This window comes from Eulemur rufifrons, chromosome 24 (assembly GCF_041146395.1).
Source record: "Eulemur rufifrons isolate Redbay chromosome 24, OSU_ERuf_1, whole genome shotgun sequence".
In the NCBI taxonomy this organism is placed as follows: domain Eukaryota; kingdom Metazoa; phylum Chordata; class Mammalia; order Primates; family Lemuridae; genus Eulemur; species Eulemur rufifrons.
In genome coordinates, this window is record NC_091006.1 from 36,884,953 (window position 1) to 36,907,574 (window position 22,622).

General features: G+C 38.9%; 1 protein-coding gene across 2 annotated transcripts in view; it reads right to left on the reverse strand.

The window, feature by feature from the left end:
* SLC30A9 (solute carrier family 30 member 9) overlaps positions 1-19,584 on the reverse strand; it is a 198,718-nt gene extending 179,134 nt beyond the window's left edge. For both annotated transcript variants that reach the window (XM_069458581.1, XM_069458580.1), the window contains exons 1-4: positions 19,375-19,584; positions 11,124-11,288; positions 2,599-2,658; positions 117-216 (exon numbers count right to left, since the gene is read on the reverse strand). In XM_069458581.1, coding sequence (XP_069314682.1) covers positions 117-216; positions 2,599-2,658; positions 11,124-11,288; positions 19,375-19,486 — 437 coding nt within the window. In that variant the 5' untranslated portion in view covers positions 19,487-19,584. The remainder of the gene's footprint in view (positions 1-116; positions 217-2,598; positions 2,659-11,123; positions 11,289-19,374) is intronic.
* Between the last annotated feature and the right edge of the window lie 3,038 nt (positions 19,585-22,622).

Consider the following 22,622-nt stretch of genomic DNA (forward strand, 5'->3'; position numbering starts at 1 on the left):
AGCTGGTAAGAAATTTTCCACATATAAAAGATAGCAGGTAACACATTCTAAGAAATAATTTTTGGGGGGGTTATTTAGACAGGGAACACTACTACATTTTTTAAAAATTACTATACCTGGATTTAAGGCAGAACTCATTTATTGCTCTGACTCCAGTGATGAAATTATTCTGAGTGTACTTTGATCCATACTCCCTTTTCTTAAGGACTGCTTTAACTAAACCAAAAACAGGAAAACATAATAAATATGCACACTGAAAGTCACATTTGAAGATGAATATAAGCTGATACTTAAGTGGGTTCACTAATGAATTCCACAGAAAACTGATCTTTTTCCTGATGCATTGAATCACATCAAAAAAATAAAAAATTCTCCAGGTGCGGAATAGGATGGAATTATACTTGTAACCATCTAGCTTTTGTCTCCATAGCTGACCTATAACTGATGCCAACATGCCAACCCCTTGTCTAATGGTCATCTTGTATAGGTATTACTGGTTTGTCTAAATCATATTAATACAATTTAAATTGCTTAGGGTCTAAGTCAAAATAAACTGATGTTTCAATGTTCAGTGTTCTTCAAACTGTGAAGTGAAACCAAGATTTTATAAAAAGTGACAATACACAGTAATCAAAGAATATTGCATATAATTACAAATAAGTTCTTTTTGTGAAAACTTCTGTTTAGGTAATATATAATAAGCTATACTAGGTCACTAAGTATTTTTTTTTTTTTTTTTTTTTTGAGACAGAGTCTCACTCTGTTGGCCAGGCTAGAGTGAGTGCCGTGGCGTCAGCCTAGCTCACAGCAACCTCAAACTCCTGAGCTCAGGTGATCCTCCTGTCTCAGCCTCCCGAGTAGCTGGGACTACAGGCATGCACCACCATGCCCGGCTAATTTTTTTTTTTCTATATATATTTTTTAGCTGTCCATATAATGTCTTTCTATTTTAGTAGAGATGGGGTCTCGCCCTTGCTCAGGCTGGTCTCGAACTCCTGAGCTCAAACGATCCGCCCACCTCGGCCTCCCAGAGTGCTAGGATTACAGGCGTGAGCCACCGCGCCCAGCCTAGGTCACTAAGTATTAATAGTATTTCTTACATGGGTTGCAGTCAAAAAGTTTAAAGCCTCTAACCTATTTCACGCAATGTAACAAAATTGAAGTAAACTAAGGAACAATTTCATCAGCTAAAAATTATTAGAAGTTTATTACAGGTTATAGTCAAAATATTGCTTCCTACTAAATTATTTTTCTATTGTCAAGTATCAAACTGCTTATAAAAAGGCCAGAAATATCAGTAACAAAAATACCAATCTGGCATCAATAATAGTGAGTTAAAAACTATACAACATTGGTCTATGTTAATAGATCATTATAAAGTGAGACTTTTGGTCACATGATACAGATAAATAATTTGAGCAAATGTCTGAAGAACAAGAGCAAAATAACAGAAACATGTGCGTCCTGTTTCAAACTGTCACCTGGTCACTTCATGTTCTATTCTCATTTCTATTAATTCATAGTTTTCTATTCTACTTCTGAGTCGTAAGAGCAAATTAAGCCTAAACTTATCCATCACCACAGCAGGTAAAAAAAACCTCCTAAAGTAGCACATTAACTACGAGAATTAAATGCATATTATCTAATGAGAATACTTTAAAAATGAATTTCATTATAAAAATTAAAATCTTATCTGAAAAAAGTATATAAGTTCAGGTTTCTTTTTGCATGAATTTCAGGTCTCTAAACTCCCTCACTCCAATAACCCTAAAAATCAAAATCCACGTAAGCTCCTCGGGAGCCGAAAGGAGAACTACATCTCTCTTTAAAAAGATTGGTTTTTTAAAAAATATTAGTTTTTAAAAATTTCTTCAAAATAGCTAAAAATTCCTGTTGGCCTATCCCTGCCCAGATGATTGATGATGACAATGATGATAGCTGCTATCTCAACATTCATTATTCTTAATTGTGACTGTCTACAATGTGTCATCTTCAAAGCTACCCTAGAAGAGAGGTCTCGTTTCTAGCACCATCGTACAGGGGAGAACACTCGGGCTCAGAGGAGCAGAGTACACTGCCCCGGGTCAGACAGCTGGTCAGTGCGGGAGCCACAGAGTGGGCCAGGTCTGGCTGACGCCAAAGCCACGATACTCCTCACCACACACTGCCCCCAGGAAACCGCAGCCTGTCACACAGAGCAGCTCTACAGGCAGGAATTCCTTCAGGACTCAGTTACTCCTAGAAAAGGAAGTCAGACAGGAACAGCCAAACGCTACCTGGATTTGAGCAACAGCAGCTGAAAGGTGTTGGCCTCTTGTTCTTTAATCACATTACTTTTCTAAAAATGGCAAAGCAATTGATGATTCTCACTTGCCATTATTACTTTCTTTAGGTTCTTGGAAATTGTGAAAAAATGCAAACTAAACTTCAGTGGAAAATGTGCTTATAAATAAGAGAATAAATCCTATGGTCAATCTATTTAAATAAAAGTAAAAATGAACTATATCCTTAGAATAATAGCACTATAAAGCACTCCATATAAACTGTTATACATTTAATTCAAAAAATCATAATAAAAAAAGAATAAAATATATTTACCTCTTACTTGGAGAGGTTCTTGCTTAAGTGGAGCTTTGAGTTCTGCACCTATATTTTCTGCTGCAAAGTATATTAAAACAAGTTTACATTAAATAGCTGCTTTCATACAAACCTATAAACTTAATTAATATTAGCCAACTTAATTCACCAATGTATAAAAAAGATACTATATCATAAGCTGTGTTGGATTTATCCTAAGAATACAAGAGTAGTTAAATATTACAAAAGCTATTTATTCCCCTCATTTAACAGATTAAAGAAGAAAAACTATAGAATCATAGCAGGAGCTAAAGAAAAAGCACTCAATAAAATTCAAGATCCATGCAAATTCAAACCCTTTTAGAAAATTAGGACATAAAGGAATCTCTATAAAGGATAAAACAAACCTATAACATTGTATTTAATGGTGAATACTTAGATGCATACTTTGCAAGAATAAACAAAAACAAGAATGCAGTTAATTCTTCTACCTAAAAACATTCTAGAGATGCTATTCTGTGAGGAAAGCATGACTATTAAGTGGTTCTGGGACAAGTGCACAACCCTTCGCCCACCAAAAAAAAAATTAAAAGGAAATTAGAATCTACCTCCCACCAAAAACAAACAACAACTCCAGACAGATTAATTATTTAAATGTTTAGGCATTTACATGCCTCGCAGTAGACAATAGGGAATATTTTAACGGTATAGAAAGATTTCTTAAACAAGATAACAAACATTGCAAGGAAAATTGGATAAATTCTGCTAAATTAAAATTCAGAACATCTATTCATCAAAGAATCCCATAAAAGAAAAAGAAAAAAGAAGCCTCAACTAGGAGAAGATATTTACAACAATTAGAATTAACAAAGGATTAGTATCATCAAGAAAATGACAAACAACCCATTAGAAAACAATGGGCAGCAGAACAAACTTGCACACAGCTGAGTGAGGGAGCTCACACATTTAAGTGCTCCCGAAGGTAGAACTTGGGGAGGCCAAAGCAGTAGGGTCACTTGAGGCCAGGATTTTGAGACCAGCCTGGTCAACACAGCGAGACCTCATACGAAAAAAGTTTTGAAAATTAGCCAGGTGTGGAGCCTGTGCCTGTAGTCCTCGCTACTCAGGAGACTGAGGCAGGAGAATCGTTCGAACCCAGTAGTTGGAGGCTGCGGTGAGCTATGATTGCGCCACTGCACTCCAGCCTGAGTGACCGAGTGAGACTCTGTCCCTTATAATATTAAAAAAAAAAAAAACTTGCACAGAAAAGGAAATAGAAATAACCTACAAACGTATGAAAAGATGATTGCCTCACTATTAACAGAACCCAAATGAAACCACAAGATGACGTTTACAGCTACCACGATGGGAAAAATGAAAACATGACAATACACAGTGCGGGCCAGAGTGCGGAGCAATGGAAATGCATGCACTGCTGGTGGAAAACAGGCACAATTACTTGGTAAACAAGTTGGCGTCATCCAATATCATTTATGCTTGTGACCCAGCAGTTCTTCTGGGTCAATCTGTTTGGCTTCGAAGAACCCTTGCACAAGGGCACAAGGAGAGAGGTACATGAAGGTACAGAAAGCACTCTGTTCTGTTGCAACAACTGCAGAACTCGAACGCCCATCAGCAAGAAAGCAGATAAAGGAACCATGTTGTATTCACACAACAGTTCACGCAGCGCTGAATGACAGCAAACATAACAATGGCTACCTTTCTCATGGCCCTCGCTGTGCGCCAAGCACCACTCTGAGCACTTCACATGTATCAACTCATTTAACTCACACACTAGCCCTCAACAATACATGCTTTAATTACCTCCAAGAAAATTAATAAACCAGACACATACACCAATAGGCTAAATCCTAGCAACAAAATTTAATGAAAACAGTAAATCACGAAATCATACATATAATAAGCTATCACAACAAAATTCAAAAACAAGTAAAACTAAACAATTAAGACTACATACATACATATAAAGCTATTCCCCTTTTTTTTCACTTGGATACACAGGGCAAATGGAGATGTGAAGAGGATTGTAGGTTTGGAATTTATAAGATTATATTTCTGTTGTTTAATTTAACATACATACTTTCCTGTAAATCTTTCTAACCATCTGGAAAGCTAATCAGTATCTCATTTTATCTGTTTCTTGTTCTTCATTGTCTCTTTAACATCTAATCCCTTTCCTTCCATCTGGGTTTACTATGCATTTTACAGAAATAAATACTTTAATAACTAGTTTTTTTTTAAATGTGGGTACAATGGTTAGTAAATGACATTCATCTTTGTATGCATGATAATGCTCTTATTTTTGCCTTCACTCAAGAATGATTATTTAGGTCAGTATAAAATTCTAGGGTGCTATTTATCTTTTCTCTTACTTTTTCATGGATATTATTCCAAATCACTCCCCACTTTGAATTCTGCATATTATTGCAGATAAAAAGTCTACTTCAAAAGAGCAACCTGTGGACTGTGATAGCACTGAGTTCTCTTTGTCAGCCTTTAAGCTGAGTCGTTCCTTGTTTTGGTTTTTAAATCTGTGGTTTCTCTGTAAGGTGTCTGGGGTGGATTACTTTTTACTTATCCTGCTTAGTACTTGTGATCGGAGGATTCCTGTTTTTCTCAACTTCTGAACAATTCTCATCCATTATCTTTTTATATTATGTTTTTTTGCCATTTCTCTATTTTCTCTCTGAAATGCCTATTAAAGATAGGCTAGAGCTTCATGCCTCTTAAATACTCATTTTTTGGAAAGTCTTTTTGCCTTCCTATGTGCCTTCTGAGTGAATTTCAATTTACTAATTCTCCAACTGACTATGACTATTTAATCTATGAAATTTTTACTTTAGCGACTAAACTTTCATTTCTAAGATTTCCAGTTATCTTCTTTTCATATTTATTCATTCTGGTTTAATTGTGCCAGTTTGTGTTTCAAAACTTCTTGTTCTTTTTAATGAACATGAATCCTTCATTTATCCTTGTCAGGGTATTTAACTTATTTTAAGCAATTCAGGTTGTTATTTTAATTTCATCTGGACTTAATTCATATTCGTTGATTGTGTTGGCTTTCTTAGCATTAGGACTCTTGTATTTTTACATTTTGGAATTTGTAGCCTTATTCTGAATAAGATACACCCTTTCACTCTCCTCCTCATGCTCTTGTGCTCAGAGCTCCATCTGATCCCTCGATCCGGATCTCATATTGCCAGTGCAAAATTCCTACCCCTCAATCTAGTCCCCAAGAGAGCAAACAGCAGGTTCAGTTCCTGGCCTTCCTCTTGCCTCCCCAGGCCTGCAGTTTCCTACAAAGCAGCCCCAGACAGCAACTGGAATTGACTGTTTTCAGCTTCCTTGTATGGGAGTGGGTGGGTACGTTCAAACAGTGAGGCTGACTCCAGTACCTGGCTATTCAAACAGCACTTGGTACCCAAATGACCCACACTCCTGGCTGCCACTACCTGCTCACAGACCCAGGGCATGAATGCTTCTGTTCTATTTCTTGGATATAGCATGTCTTTTTTTTTTTTTTTTAGACCAGTTTTGTCTTCAGTTTTCTCTTTTTGTATCTTATCTATCACTCCAGTGAATGAGAAGCAGAGCGACACCTCACAGCATGCATTCCCAGGGCCATCTTGATCCAAAGTCCTACCTAGCCACTGACTTACCTTCTTCCAAACTTATATGAAGCAATTAAATGCCAACACACTAAGCACTAACAAAAGCAAAACTCTCTTCGAAATAAAAGCAAAAAAAATTTTTACATGTAATTTTTAGTATATTTCTTAACAATTATTTTTCAGTGAAAACTACTGGGAAAATGACTAAATATGGTACATTATGTTTCGATACCTAAAGAATGTGCAGAAAATCTAAAAAGGCTTTAACTATGAACCAAATCCTAAGTGGGTTATGGTGGCATACTGTATCACTTCTATTTAATAACCACAGCTTGTAACATCTGACACTGAAGAGTTAAATGATGATTATGATTTTATTTTTGTCTAGCTACACAACAAGCAAGTCTGAAGCATCTTTATCTATGGAATCTATATATCAACTGCATAACATTTTGCTTTAGGGAACAGCAGGGCAGAGAACAATGAAGGGAAAGGGGTGGAGTAATAAACTTTCAACACTCACCTAGTGCCCAAACAACTGAAATCTACCGTCAAAATTTCAGAAACAACCTCCCTTTCCACGATGATCAAAGCCATTCAACCAACTCACATAAAATGGGTTGCTCTAAGACAGATATTTCTGGATATTCTCACTACAAACTATCTAGATGTTACTAAATATAAAGCGTTAGAAAGCACACACAAGAATGCTAATAAATGGCTCAAGCATGTGTAAATACCGATTTGCACACCACCACCTTAATCAACTCACACTGCATTAATGGAGTAAAACCCTTACGATTTCAGTGAGTAACCACACATTCTACCCATGACTCTCTCTAGACGTTTGTTTTAAGCTCAAACCCTGGCTGTTTGCCACACATCTGCTGTCATTAGCAAAATTAAAACTAATTTTACTAAAATTTAAAACACCTGAATGCTACTTAAAACCTTGAGGATGCCTTAGCAAGTCTCTGCTTCTTAATGAGCAGTTCCTTACTTATCATGTGATTTGAATTATTCAAAACTCAATCTCAAACCACTAAATATACAAATTATCTTTCAATCAAGCAATTACTGGCTGTCTATCTGATGGCTAACAAGGTCTAATTTGGCCTAAGCAAATCGTGAAAAATTGAGCCCAGAATAAACCTGTCAAAAATAAACAATGTATTTCTAATATAAGAATATAAACTAACATTTTTACTCCAGTCAGCAGACAAAAAAGAAACTCAGTCGTGGATTTTAATTTCAAAGATTCTGTATAGTGGAACCAACGTTAAGTATTTTTGCCTGGGTCTATGTTCACCTCAGAGGACTATTATAACATATTTTACCCTTAATTATATTATTTCATCACCTGCTTCTTTTCCCTGTTCTATGTTCTAATAGACATGCTTGTTTCCAGAACTTAGGGACTCCCCCACACTCCTCGTTCCCTATCGTGTAATATCAGCCTCTCATCAGCATTTACCCCAGCAGCTCTCCATCACCACAGGACAAGAAGACACTGGCTAAAACTGCACAGCTAAGCCCAACGGGAGGAGGCGGCTTAGGAAAAAGAATGAAAAACAGACGTCATTAACATGAATACAGGTTCCTCGAGGAATCTGTAAATTCTTCTCCTGTGAAAGACACCCAACTAAATGAAAGACAGTCTTGCTATTTTTTAATATTTTTTGTAGAGATGGTGTCTCACCATGTTGCCCAGGCTGGTCTCAAATTCCAGACCTCAAGAGATCCTCCTGCCTTGGCCTCCCAAGCTGCTGGGATTATAGGCTGAGCCACTGAGCTCGAGTGTTCTTCAAACACTCGCCTGTCACCGTGTACACCTTGGTTTTTGTCCAGCTACTCTTTCTCAAGTCTCTCTTGCTCCTCTTCTCCACCTGTCCCATACTCATTTGGGGGATTTTATACTAGAAAATCTTACTTCCTCCCTTTAACACTCTCCCTGCACTGTCTCAAACACACCGCTGGCTTCAGTTACCATCTGTGTATAAACTGTGTATACACTCCTAAAGCTGTAGCTCCAGGTCAGAACTCTATGCACTCGCTTATTCACAAATATTAATCAAGCTCCCACTATGAGCAAATTACTGCTTTAGGCACTGAAGTTAATGCTGTCATGGAGCTTCCAAACAAGTGGGGGATGAAGGAATAAATAAAGTATCAAAAACATCCATCAGGAGTAAGACTACCTATGCAGAGAATTAAATCAGGGTAAAAAAGATGGAATGGGTGGCCACTTTAGAATGAGTGATTTAAAATGCTTCTGTGCAGAGATGACATTTAAACTAAGACGCGAATGACCAGAAGGGCTCAGCCAGGGGAGGAAGTGCACCTTGGAACGAGAAAGCAACTAGAGCAAAGGCCCCATGACAAGAATAAGCTTGGTATTTTCTAACGAACCATAAAGAGATTGCTTCGGCTGAAAGACAGTGAGCAAGGAAGAGAGCAGGAGAAGAAAACGGAGAGGAATGTAGGGGCTGCATCAGCTAAGGACTTTGAGAGCCAGAATAATGAATTTTTATTATCTTCTAGCAGTCTAGACTTTGTTCTACGGGTAAATGGAAGCCAACGAAGAGTTTTAATTAAGAAAGTGACATCTGTTTTTTAAAAAGACTACGCTGCCTATTTGGAAAATGGATTACAGGAGGGCAGAGTGGAAGCAAGGATGCTGTGGAGAGGACCACCGCAGTCAGCCAGTCAAGAGTCAAGACGTGACGTCTGGCACCAGGAGAGCAGTTATGTTACGATGTGCGACACCTGAACAGACTGGCAGATTCACCGGACACCCAACCGCCAACTGGTCACTGTATCAACTGTTAAAATATTTCACAGGCACCTACAATTCAGATGTCCAAAACCAAACCATCATCTTCTAATTAAAATATGCTCTAGCTTTGGTACTCCTAATTTTAGAAGTCAATGAAATCATCTACACAATTGGCCAATCCAGTAACCATTCACTGTCCTTTACTCAACCCTCTCCTTCAGCCCCCAAATTCAATCACTAAGTCCCAATTATTCAGCTCTTTAATCTCTTAAATTCATCTATTCCTATAAAAAAGCGTTGCCATTACCCTAGTCTAGACTCCCATTTGTATTACTGCTTTCAGTCTCCTTCCTTTGCAGTCTGTTTGCCATTTTGAAACCAGTTATCTTTATAAAATCTTAAATCTGATCAAATACTTCCCCAACTTCTAATACTCCAATTATTCCCCCTACCTACAAAAGAAGTCCAAACTCCCGAACAAGAGCTTCAGCTGACGACTGCCTACCTCCTGACCTTCATCGCGCGCACTTTCCACACCACCAACCCCACCAGCCCTCTACTCACCAGTCCAGGCAATTCACCTCCCGTCTGCACCATTCGCCACACCAATACCTGCTTGCTTTCTTGTCTCTAATTAGGTATCAGTTCCTTATGGAAATCTTCCCCAACCACTCAAGACTGAGTTAAACGCCCCATTCCGTGTGCTCCTGAGGCACTGTGGTCCCTCCGCATCTGTGGGACGCTGCTTCCAGGACCTCCCTGTGGATACCAGAATCTACGGATGCTCAAGTCCCTTATATGAAATGGTACAGCATTTGCATATGACCTGCCCACATATTCTCATATACCTCACATCATATCTAGATGCCTTATAATAGCCAATACAATGTAAATACTATGTAGATAGTTATTACACCATATTGTTAGGGAATCATGACAAGAAAAAAGTCCGTACATATTCAGTACAGACGCAATCATCCATTTTTTTCTCCCAAATATTTTTTGATCCTGAGTTGGTTGAACCCATGGGTGTGGAGGGCTGATGGCATTTACCACTCAATGTTTGTTTGCTTCATTTTCTGCTTTAGTAAAAAAGAGAATATAACTCAGAGAGTCCTTCTCATTTGCTGCCATAAAAGAAGTGCTCAATAAATACTTGTTGAGTAACTTAGTGAATAAATAAAGGACTTCCTTTAATGCTTCCTTTTAATGTACCTTGAACAATATCTTTTTAAATGCATTGCTAATCTAGCAAAAAACAATCAAAAGAGGGCAAAAACGAAGTGAAAGCAGAATCTCTACAGTACAAATGAGTACATCAAAGCCAAATTTCCTCCCAATGATTTCTGCTGAAGCTTGTATTCTTTGAGCTTATTTCTACCTTCACAACTGTAAGAGGCATGGAAGACCGGAGAATACGACTAGGTTCTGCTCAAAATGGGGAGGCTAACAGGAGACGCCCAGATAAAAAGCTATACACGTGGTATAACTGTGAACTAGAAACAGATAACACACAGAAAGGAGCAGCAAGGAAACAGGCCTGTCTCTACTTTGATGTTAACTAGTGGGGAGGAGCAAATACTCCCCTGAAATCCTAAGGACAACTCAACCCTCACAGATATGTACAGCCTGAATTCACAATGTGAATTTAAAGCAGAAAATTTAATTTAATATAGTCCCAAGTTGTGTCTTTAGCAGCTCACCAAAGCAAAAGCAAACCCTTCTAGGCAGGAAGGCATCTTCAATCCAGATAAACCTCAAATAGTTTCAAGAGACAAAAACTGCATAGACAATGAACAACTCACAGCAAGAAAATAAGACAAATATCACTAGGATGAAAAAAAAACACTACACATGCTAGAGAGAGAGTAAACAGAATATTATTAACTTTATGCCAATAAATTAAAAATTTAGTTTAAGTGAATAAATTCCTAGAAAAAAAGACAGAACTTACCAAAACTGAGTCATAAAGAGTAGTAAAATTAAAGAAATTAAATCAACAGTTTAATAGCTCCCATCCACAAAGAAAACATCAATTCAGAAAGTTTCACAAGTTCTATCAAACATTCAACGAATAAATAATGTTACACAAACTATTGCAGTACACAGAAAAAATGATTTTAAAAACGTACACATACCTGTTTCATCAAACGATGGTACTTTTTCTACTCTGAGAGATTGTGATCCTTGTCCTTTCTGAACATCTGTGGAATACAACTTTACTTGACTCAGGATACAAACGTATGGAGGACTGTATGAAACCATGTTTGAAAAGCTTCCAAACGTCACTAAATTCTGCCATTCTAAAAGAAAAAAAACATTTACATTTCAAATGAATGCCGAGATACACAATTGCCAAGCCACCCTCGCCACTGAAGGTGTTTCAACAACCCCCAGACATACAGGAACTACATTCAGTAAAGCAAAAATAAGGACAATATTCCTATTTTCTCTAATTTGTAAATTTATTTGTATGAAAACTTTTAAAATATAAAGTCAAATAAAATATCCATATTACTCAGCTGTTCTGAAAGGTGTCTGGCACATAATAGACACATTATTTTGTATGCTGACTGCTGCTAAAAAAAGAACGCTGGCACGTTACCTTTCAGAATAGAGGACCCCGGGAGGGAGGGTCGGGAGGGCTTCCTCCTCAAAATTATCCGGCGTCCTCCTTCCACTAGCTGGAGTTTTATTCCTCTTTCATTTCACAATCAATAAGTGAATTATATTAATCACTCACTCATGCTGTCACTGATTTTTTAAATCAGATAATTAGATCAACATTTGGTGAGATGCCCCAGTATATGGGGATTTTAATTGAGGGAAGAATAGAGGACTAATTACCAAGCACTTCAGCTGCTGCATCCGGGCTGACTGTGGGCTTTGGAGGCTCCAACACAGAAGGCAAATACATTCCACAACTGCACTGAGGTGGCAGAAAAGCAAATCTGTCTCTACTCTTCTGGGGACCCTCTTTTTTATTTTATACTGTGAGTACTAAGAATTTCCCTTTCTGAAAGAACTTGAAAACACTGTCTAGATACAATGCACACATTTTCTAAAGTTGTAGGTGAAACAATAAAATTACATCATTACAGATAGTCAAGTTTTTGCAAGAACGAAGGGCTGAGCATTTAAGGGGAAACTTTTCTAACTGCTTAATAATAACATTCCAAAAATGTTAATTCATGTATGTGCATGTAAAGATACATGCGTTCTGAAAGAAAGAAAAATCTTTTCTTAACGGCTCACAGAATTCATCAGGAACATAAGTTATTGTGAATGTTACAAACAAGTTGAAGAGCTTGAGGAACATAAGAGAATATTAAGTATTCACTCAAGTTTCAGGCTGGGAACTTCTTCTCTTAAAGAACTTCCTGATGTCAACTTATTCTTTCATTTATCTGGCAAACTGTTGTAGGCCTAGTATGTTTTTGGTCATTTTTGTCTATTTCTTAAAGGCTGAGTAAAGCAAGTAAAACAACAGATTTCTGCACATTAAAATATGCAGCCTACTAGCAAAATGAATTAGTGAAGCAAGGGTTAAAGCAGACTGTTCTAAGAAACTCACACTTGAGAAAAAGCATCTTCTTACTGCAGCCACTGGTGTTCCGACTTTTCAGCCCTACGCAAAGTACCTTTTGTAATTATTACTTTACAAAGACAGCACGCCACTAACACTTTTTTTTCTACATACCGATGAAATACTTTGAGAGTTTGGGCTAAAATGTTTAAAGACGAAGTAATTACTCCACAGTCTAAAAGTCCTTCCCCAGAAGATAACTTGTTTCCGTAACTTGATGCTAGATTTTTTCCAAGGTTTTCCTTAGTTTTTAAACTATTTTATTACAGAAAATTTCAAACATACGCAAAGGTAGAGAAAAACCATGCAACAAACTTCCACACACCCACTGCCTGCTTTCGATAATTATCGCCTCACGGCCAATCCTGTCTCGTCTGTACCTGTACCGTATCTCCACACCCTTATGTTAATTTAAAGCAAATCTCAGACATAAAATAATTTCATTCATAAATACTTCACTATGTATTTCTAATAGATAAGAACTCTCTTTAATACAATCACAACACCATTACTAGAAGTAAAAAAAATTCTTTAGTATCATCAAATACGCCTTCAAATTTCCAGTTGTTATAAATTTTATACTTTTCCAGTTTCTATGTGAAGAGATCCAAATAAGGTCCTCATACTGTTACTGATTGACATGTCTTTTAAGTCTACTTTAAGCTACAGAATGTCTTTCTTCTTTTTTAATTGCAAATTTTATGTTGAAAAAACCATGTTTGTCCTGAATTTCTGTCCTGGTAGCTTCCCTGTCTGATTTTTGCTGACTGAATTCCCACGAGGTTGCTTAACCCATTCTTCTACATGTTCCATAAATCAATGGACAGAAAGGCTTTATCCAAATCCAGGTTCTTTTTATGAGGACAGCGCTACTTGCTAGTGGTGAGGAGTCTTTCCTCAGGAACCCACAGTGTCTGGCTGTCGCTTTATTTGTGATGACAGCGTCTGCTGTTCAATGCCTACAACTACTTTTCCATTAGGTGGCAACAAAATGGCAATGTTCTCGTTTTATCCCTCCTTCATTTCTCAGAATACCTCTGCAAAGAGAAAATCCCCTCCATCTATCTGGCGACCCCGCAGGACAGTTCATGCAGGAAAGTTAGGCTGAATACTTCTCTCCCTTCTTTTACCAGTTCTCAACATACTAAGTTCATCGCCCACCATCCTGCAGTGGCAACACATTTTTGTGTATCATTACAGTTTCACAGATTTAAACATTACTTGATATATCTCAATCCATTTGCATCATTATCCTGATGAATGCTCAGACTGTCCCATTTGGGGCCAGTAGAGGTCTCTTCGAATTGTCTCCTAAGTCCTTTGGACATTAGTCTAGTAATCTCTGAATTTCCTTGCGAGCTGTTTTGAGAAGTCCTTAATTTTTAACTTCAATAGAATTTCAGGTATCAGCAACTTTAAAAGTACACATTTGGCATTAATATAAGATCGAAAATTACACGTATAATACATTACCACCTTTAACATTTTTTATTTTAAAAACGATACTGGACCACATTTGACTCAATAATACAAATATAATACCTAACACACGGCAGTAGAAACACAACGGTTCGTTAAATAATTATCGAATTTGTTAATTCTGATAAGCAAAAAGATAGTAAAAAAAAATATTACCCACCATTAAAACCCTTTCTTCACGGTGATTTCTAAAGTAATCTACAGATGGAAGATTAGTTCAGCACTTACTGTTCTACCGGCCTGGACAAGAACTTTCTTATCACTGTATGTACAAGGGTTGTTTCCTCATCAGGATTGCAGAGCTACTGGTAATATATCTTATCTCCGTCTAGCCACAACAACCAGACTTCTGTGCCTTTATTTTGCTGATATCACATCTGTAGCTCCTAATGACCAACGCTACTGATCACCACTTGCCCTCTCTCTCCAAGCTGGTTTGTCACCTACTACTGACTCTGGCTTTCAGAGAAAATCTGACACTTTTTTCAGATCATGAACAACAACAAAAAGAAACTCCTTTTCTCTCGATGCAAACTGACAATTCAGTCTACTGTATATACTGCTTCTGCAACAAGTAAAAACAAAGATTTCTTGCAGTGTGAATATATTTGTGGCTAATTTCAGGACCAGAGTCAACCCTGTAGCCTAGGTCTTACAGCTATCAGTCTCCTTACTTAAAAGACAATTTCCGGCCAGGCGCAGTGGCTTATGCCTATAATCCTAGCCTCTGGGAGGCCGAGGCAGGAGGATCGTTTTAGTTCAGGAGTTCAAGACCAGCCTGAGCAAAAGCAAAACCCTGTCTCTACTAAAAATAGAAAGAAATTAGCTGGACAACTAAGAATATATATATAAAAAAAAAAATTAGCTGGGCATGGTGGTGCATGCCTGTAGTCCCAGCTACTTGGGAGGCTGAGGCCGGAGGATCGCTTGAGCCCAGGAGTCTGAGGTTGCTGTGAGCTAGGACTGTGCCACTCCACTCCAGCCAGGGTGACAGACCAAGACCCTGTCTCGAATGAATGAATTAATTAATTAATACATGTCTATAATAAAAAGAAACTAAAAATATATCCATTGATAAATTACATGGGAGTTCATCAAGGTCTTGTTAACATCATCAGCACAATTTGTAATATAGTCTAATATTAATACATTAACTATTTCTAGTTTATTTTTAATCCTTTCAGCTAGCCAAAACTGCAGCAAAGTCTCTTGGCTCAAATCATCTGGCAAGCTAAAGTGTGACCTAGACAGCGTAGCTCAGGCTAGGGGACTACTGCTGATGTAATTTTTCTCCAGAACAGAGTAAGGAAAAGGGAATCCGTCTTTTAAGTGAGGAAACAGGAGGAGATGTTGACACATTCAGGACAGCATCTTGACACACATCTCTACTGCCTTGCCTAACTGTCGATATTTGCTTAGAAAAAGCAAAAACAGTAATAACACCTAACATACTAAGAACTCACCAAGTGCTAAATACTTTACCTATATTGCTACATTTTACACCTGAAAATCTATCTCAAAATCCATTTACTTCTCTCAATCTCTACTACTATCACGACCCAGCAGCAGCCTCGCCTGCCTGGGTAACTACAACAGCCCCCCCAGTGACCCCCTCATTTACACTTACCCTCCCCTTCCCAGTCCATTCTCCACACAGTAGTCAGAGATATTAATATTTTTAAATGTTGCCTTTTTTTAAAAAAGCCTATGGCCTAAATCTAATAACTTTCAAACTTCCTCTCGCATCGCCCACCCTGCCCCAGCCCAGCCACAGTTTTCTTTCTGCTCGTATTATAAATACCACCTGTCTGGTCTTCACATTCCTCTTTGCTCTGCCCAAATCGCTCTTTCCTCCAGGTCTCCCCTACCTGGCTCATTTTCTTCTTCCGTGCCTTGCTCAGTCATCAGCCTTCAGAAGAGCTGGAGTCCCAGACAGCACATCTAGTGAAGCGGCCCTTTCTAGCCCACCACCCTGCTTATGTCTTTTACAGCACTTCAGATATATTTCCTTATTTCTGGCGAAATGAAGGTGGAAACTGTGCCTGTCTTATTCAGCACTAAGCTACCAGCAACTACAATGCCCAGCGCCTCTTCGCTAAGTGATTCTCACTCACAAAAACCCTACGAGGCCCACGCTGAAGTTAGCTTCGTTTTATAGTTAAGTAAAAGAAATTCTATCATTAACTCGATCTAAATACCATAGAATCTTGGTGCCAGCTTGCCAAAATGGTTTTTAGTAACTATCAATGCTCTTAATTATTAATATTTAGAGGCTGGGGGGAGGATGTCTGTGGGAATAAAAGTTATACTCTCAGCCTACTTTTCTTACGGTATTAATAACAAAAACTAGCAGATTAGAGACAGAATAATATACAGAAGTTTAATTTCTATTTATTTTAAAATTACACTTTTATTAGTCTCATATTTAAGAAAAAGCACGTATCTGTTAATTAGGCATACAGTACTTAAGGAAGTATCTTCCCATCTCAAATTTTTGTCAAATGAGACAAGGTATAAATACGTGAAAAAATAAGTATGTGTTCTATACAAAGTCAAAGGAACTTTTTTTAAAACTATAAAGTCAAAGGAACGTTTTTGTAAAAAAGGATATACTTACTGTGGAGACTAAGTTCCATTTTTATTATTCAGAAGCACATGCTTACTGTAGGTATGCTCACTGTAGATCGCAAAGTTACTAAACGAACTTTTAGAAAAACCCACTGTTAATATCATAGCACGCAGTCTTACTGTATTTTTCCTACAGTTTTACCTAGCAATACATCAAGAATATTTTGCCATATCACTAATCTTCTAAATTATGATTTTTTAAAGAAATAGTTGCATATATCACCGGCCCACAATAAATGTACCATAATATATTCAGCTTCAATTCTTTGTAACTACAAACTACCAATTTATTACTATGATGAATTTCTGCACACATTTTAACATGTATCTGATCATTTCTTCAAAGTAAACCCCCAAACTGTTAGGTTAGAGAGCATAAACCTTTTATGTTCCCAATCAGTAGTAAGAGAGCTCCTGTTCTCCTGTACTCTAAAATGGGGTGTCATCATTATGAAAAACTCAGCCAATGAGACAGGCAGCGAGTAGCAAAACCCTTTACAGTTACTAATACACGTCTCTGCTTTGTAGAGAGCACGGAACATTTCTGCATTTTTATTGGCCACTTGAATTTTTTCATGAACTCTTTATTTCTTCTATTTTTTTCCTACTGGAATGCACACTGGTTTGTAAAAATTCTTTATAAATTAAGGATACTATTACACTAACTCTGAAACTACACTATCCAACAGAGTGGTCACTGTTTCTTAAGCATCTGAAATGTGGTCAGTCCAAACTGAGATGTGCTGTAAACAAAATACTAACTGGATTTCAAAGACTTACTACAAAAAAAAGAATGTAAGATATCTCAATAATTTTGACACCGGTTACACGCTGAAATATTTTGAATATACTTGGTAAAATATATTAGAACTAATTCATCTGTTTTTATTTTTTTTTTTTTTAGTATGGCCAGCAAACAACTCAAAATTAGATACATGGTTCTCATATTTCCTCTGGACAATGCTGTTCTAGAATATCTTCCTTTTTTGCCCTTAAAAGTGTTTCTCATTTTTAAGTATTCAAGCAATCCTTCAAGGTTTCTTCCTCTCCTTATTCTTTATAAGTTTTTCCCAGCCACACAGCCATTTTAAACTAAACTGTATTTCTTGACAAAGAAAAACATCAAAACAGATGATTTTCTTCTCCCCAAAAGTTCTTCAAATAGTCTTTTCTTCTTACATGCATCCAACTTAAACAGTACTCTTTTTCTAAATGATTTTAAAATTTTACATTATGGTTGCCCCTTCAAAAAAATGTGTCAGTATTACTGACACTAAATTTTCACAAACAGGTTATTTTTAAAACCTCCTGTTTTTAAAGTGTGAAAACACATTTTAATATTTTTGTAATAATAAACATCCCAAAGAACTTTGCAAAGTCATTCTGACTAGTGAGATAGGTAATTATTATCTGTGTTTCACAGCCAGATGAGACAATGAGTCTATAATTTTCAACATGATGACAGCTACAAAGAATAGCGACTACAAACTACACGATTTCAACTCCTTTTTACCAACACTTAAAGGGCAGTTTACGTTAAACTTAAAGTCACTGTAATTTCAGTGCAAAAATGCCAAAGTTGCTTGGTCAATAGAAGCAATTATGTCAGAAACTTAACTTGAGGATTTTGGAGTATAATAAAAGCAGATGACTCATTTTGTTTATAAGAGAATCAGGTAGGTATACTGTCAATATGAGAAAACTCAAGTTATAATTTTACATTACTATCAAAAAGCCCTGAGAACAGTGCTGTTAAAATTAATCCGTTCGAAATTTTAACAGCCAGTTTTTACATTTATTGCAAATAAAAGATACGAATAAATTCTAATTTATTTGCACAGCACAGTAGTTACTGTAGCTTATACTGCATAAAATCTTGAACGACTGCAACTTCCGACTTCTACTGGGAAGTCACAAACATGCTACAAGTTTTTTAAAACATGAATTTTTGAGAAATGTTTCCGTAAATATTCTTTGCACCGCCAAGAACCTGGGGGTTTAAACTAAGGGTAGATTTAATTCTGTCTTCTCAGGGTTATGAGTTCAATGTTACTTTGGAAACTCAAAGAATTGAACTTTGAATCAGAAGAAGCATGCTGACGGAGAGGGATGAAAATTCTAGACAACTACCTTTTTCCAGGTTACAGTGACAGGTGACACCTTTTCACTAAAAGGACTGTCCCGCGGAACTGAAGAGCTCCTTTGTTTTTCGGTCCCAAACTGGGGCTCAATGTCACTGCTGAGTAGCATCCCCCTTTCCTTTAGGGAATTTAGGAAAACAAGTTGGGAGTATGAGAAAAAGAGCAGGGCAAGAAAATCTCGACCAAAACAGCTAAACGAAGGGGAGTCGGTGACACAAGAGACCCAGAAAGGTCTCTTGCAGGGTCCGCGATTTCCGACCGCCGAGGTGAGTCACCGCCGGACACCGCGACGCGCACGTAACCCTTCGCCTGGCACGAAGCGGTCGGCTTCGGAGGCGCGTCCCGGCCCGCAAATGCTCGCGGGGGCTGTGCCAGGGCCCGGGGTTGGGGGACCTGGCAGGACCCCCGCAAGCGGGGCACGATGAACCGCAGAGGCCCGGAAGGAAGGCTCTGGGGGTAGGAAGGCAGGTGGACGAACCACCCCAGGCGAGGGCCGAGCCCGGCTCAGGCCCCCGGTTCGGTTCCGCGGAACCGGCGACCGGCGCGGACACTCACCCCGGCGGTCCCTGGCGCCGTGGGCCGCCGCCCTGCAGCGCAGCCGGAGCCGGCACAGCGAGGCCCAGCTGCACCGGTGGGTCGCGGCGGCGGCGGCCAAGCCCGGCAACATCCTGGCGGGGCAGAGGCCCCCACTCGAACGTCGCCTCCCGCCTCCGCGCCGCCGCCGGCACCAGCTGACTCCATAGACCGGACGCCGGCGAGGATGGAAGCCTGCGCCGCCACGGGCGGCCTCAGCGACCCGGAAACGGCGACGTCACTCAGCGCCGCCCGCGGCGCAGGCAGCGGAAATGACGTAACGCACTGAGCCCAAATGGCGAGATCGCCCCGCCCACAGAGGCGGATCCACGTGGGGGGCGTGGCTGCAGGTGAGGTTTGGCGTCGCCGGGTCTCCGGCGCTTTCACCTTTGCGCTCGCGTGGAGGTCAGCACGTCGCCTGCTTGCATCTTAGCAGCGCAGCCCGGGGGAAGCGCCAGCCTTTACCGGGGCTCTGCTCGCATTCCTTCCCCCGGCCTGGAAGCCTGGGCCGCGGGTTGGCGATGGGGGGACGGGGGAAGGAAGGACGCGGGTCTCCCGAGCCTCTCGCCCGTGGCCTGCCCGGACAGACCCAAGCGGAGGCCGACGTGTCCTCCGAACCTCCACCGCGGTGACAGCGTTCTTGTGACACCACTGTGTGGCCAGCACCGTGAAGCAAGTACACACTTTGACGTCAAGTACTTGCCCTGCTAATCTCTGAACGTCAGATTCTCGCCTGTGATATAAAATAAGAGGCTTTTTAATGTTCATGAGGTGTCAGGGTAAATGGAGGCGTGGAGACCGAAGCAATCTGCTCCCAGGGAGAAAGAAGCCGGAACAATACACGAACCTAGATGGCAAGATGGTGTAGCCTCTTGCTCCTGGGCTAGGAACCTGGACAGCACGTTACTGTACTGAATGCTGCAGGCAGGTGTAACACAATGACCTAAACACGTAAACACAGAAAAGGCACACTAAAAATATGGTATAAAAGTAAAAAGTGGCACACCAGTGTAGGGCACTTACATGAATAGAGCTCTCAGGACTGGAAGTTGCTCTCATGAGTGCTGAGTGAAGGCCTAGGACGTTACTGTACACCTAGCCTACACTAAATTTATAAAAAAAAGTATTTTTCTTTCTTTAATAACAGATTAACCTTAGCTTACTGTAACTCTTCATTAACTTTTAAACTCTTTTATAATAACATTTTGCTTAAAACATATTGTACATCTGTACAAAATATTTTCTTTCTTTATATACTTACTCTATACGCTTTCTTGTATTTTTAAATTTGTTATTTACTTTTTAAACTTTCTTGTTAAAAACCAAGACTCAAACACACAGGGTCAGGATCATCGATAGCACTGTCTTCCACCTCCACATCTTGTCTCACTGAAAGGACTTCAGGGACAGTACCAGGCATGGAACGCTCATCTCCTATGAGAACAATGCTTCTTCTGGAATATCTCCTGAGGAACCTGCTTGAGGCTGTTTGATTTAGGTGATTAAGTTTGAATATACTTTTATATGACTGGCAGCACAGTGGGTTAACACTAGCATCACCACAAACGTTTGAGTAATGCATTGTGAGACAAACTTAGGAGGGCTACATGTCACCAGGGGATAGGAATTCTTCAGCTTCATTATAATCTTGGGGAACCACCACCATGCAGTCTGTTGTTGACCAAAACGTTAGCCCGTAACTGTAGTGCCTTCCAATGATAATGGTCTTCCCTCCACTACTTCCTAGGTGCCTTGCTTATGATAAGAATCAAATCACTCCAAAATTCTGATATATTCCCTAATGAAGATAGAATTATAATTCTGGGCCATGAGAAGCACATTATAGATAAATTTAGTTTTGAGCATTTCATAGACTGTTTTTGCATCCTTCTTATGCATTCATTTGGGATAGTTTAGGAAGAACATATTTTTGGAAGAGGACTTTTAATCATTTACTGATTTTGAAGATGTACTTCTGGAGAGCTCTTACAGTTACAGGTGGATCTGATTTTTGCTAATAGCACTTTTGCTTTCTGTCCCTTGCATAAGCTCTGGAATTTTGAGAAAAAAAATTCAACTGTTGACACAAGGCTTTGTATTTTAATGAGAGAAAAAGAAAAATACTCTCTTAACAGGTCCAAAACTTCTGTTTTGCCTTACGAAGGTACTGACTTAAAATATGGTGACACAAATTTTAACCAACACTGACTCATCAAGGATGGCCTTGAGGGAAGTTCTTTAAATTCCAACAGTCCCAGAACCTCCAAAGGTAAAATGAGAAGCATAATATAATGTAAAATGTAGCTATTTGTGCAAATCTTTACATTGTACAAATACTTTCAAATACACTATCTCAAATAATCCTCTGCTAGCCACATTCTATAAATGAAGAAATTGAATTGAGGCCCGAGGAAACTAAGACTGTCCCAAGGTTGGAACCACTATTTGTGGACTTCTTGACATTACTCCTGAAAATGGTTTGACATTTGAGCCGCTAAGCTGGGTCCACAGTGTGATTGGCACACTTAAGTTTTTAAAATCTGAATTCTTTTAGGTGACTCATGTGCCTTCCAGCTCAGTCCAGGCTTCCCACTACTACTAATGGTCCCGTCCCTGACCAATTCACCTGTTCTTATTAGGGCTTCTGAATACATTTGTGTGTGTGTGACATTATCCCGAGTTTATTTTCCTTGGGTAATAGTATTTACATAGCTGAAAACTTGGGGTCTTGGCTATCTGTTTCTTAAGAGCCTTGATCAACATTCAATAGCAGAAAAAAAAATTCCTCAAAAGATTGCACGTGTCTTTGCACCAAGATGTATATAATCAGATTTACGAAGTGGTTAGTGATAACCCAAACTTGTTTTGTACTCTTCAAAAAGGCTTTTTGTATGTTCTATTTAATGGTGAAACTAAAAAGTAAAAATGCAGGGGATGGCTAGACAGTCTCTAAATTTAAAATTATTATATACAGAAATGAAACTAAAATGAATCAATTAACCAGTGTTAAGTTCTACTGATGTCTGTCGTAATGTATTGTTTCAAGGCAAAAGAAATGAGTATTTGGTGTACAGGTTACACTTTTTTTTTCTTGGGATGAGTTAGGAGATCCACTTACAAGAGAACCATTATTGATAGCCAAGAAGGCATTTACAAGAGAAGAATATCTCCTCTTATCCTTGCTCAAAACTTTAAGGACGTATGTAGGAGTACCTAAGACCACCCTTCTG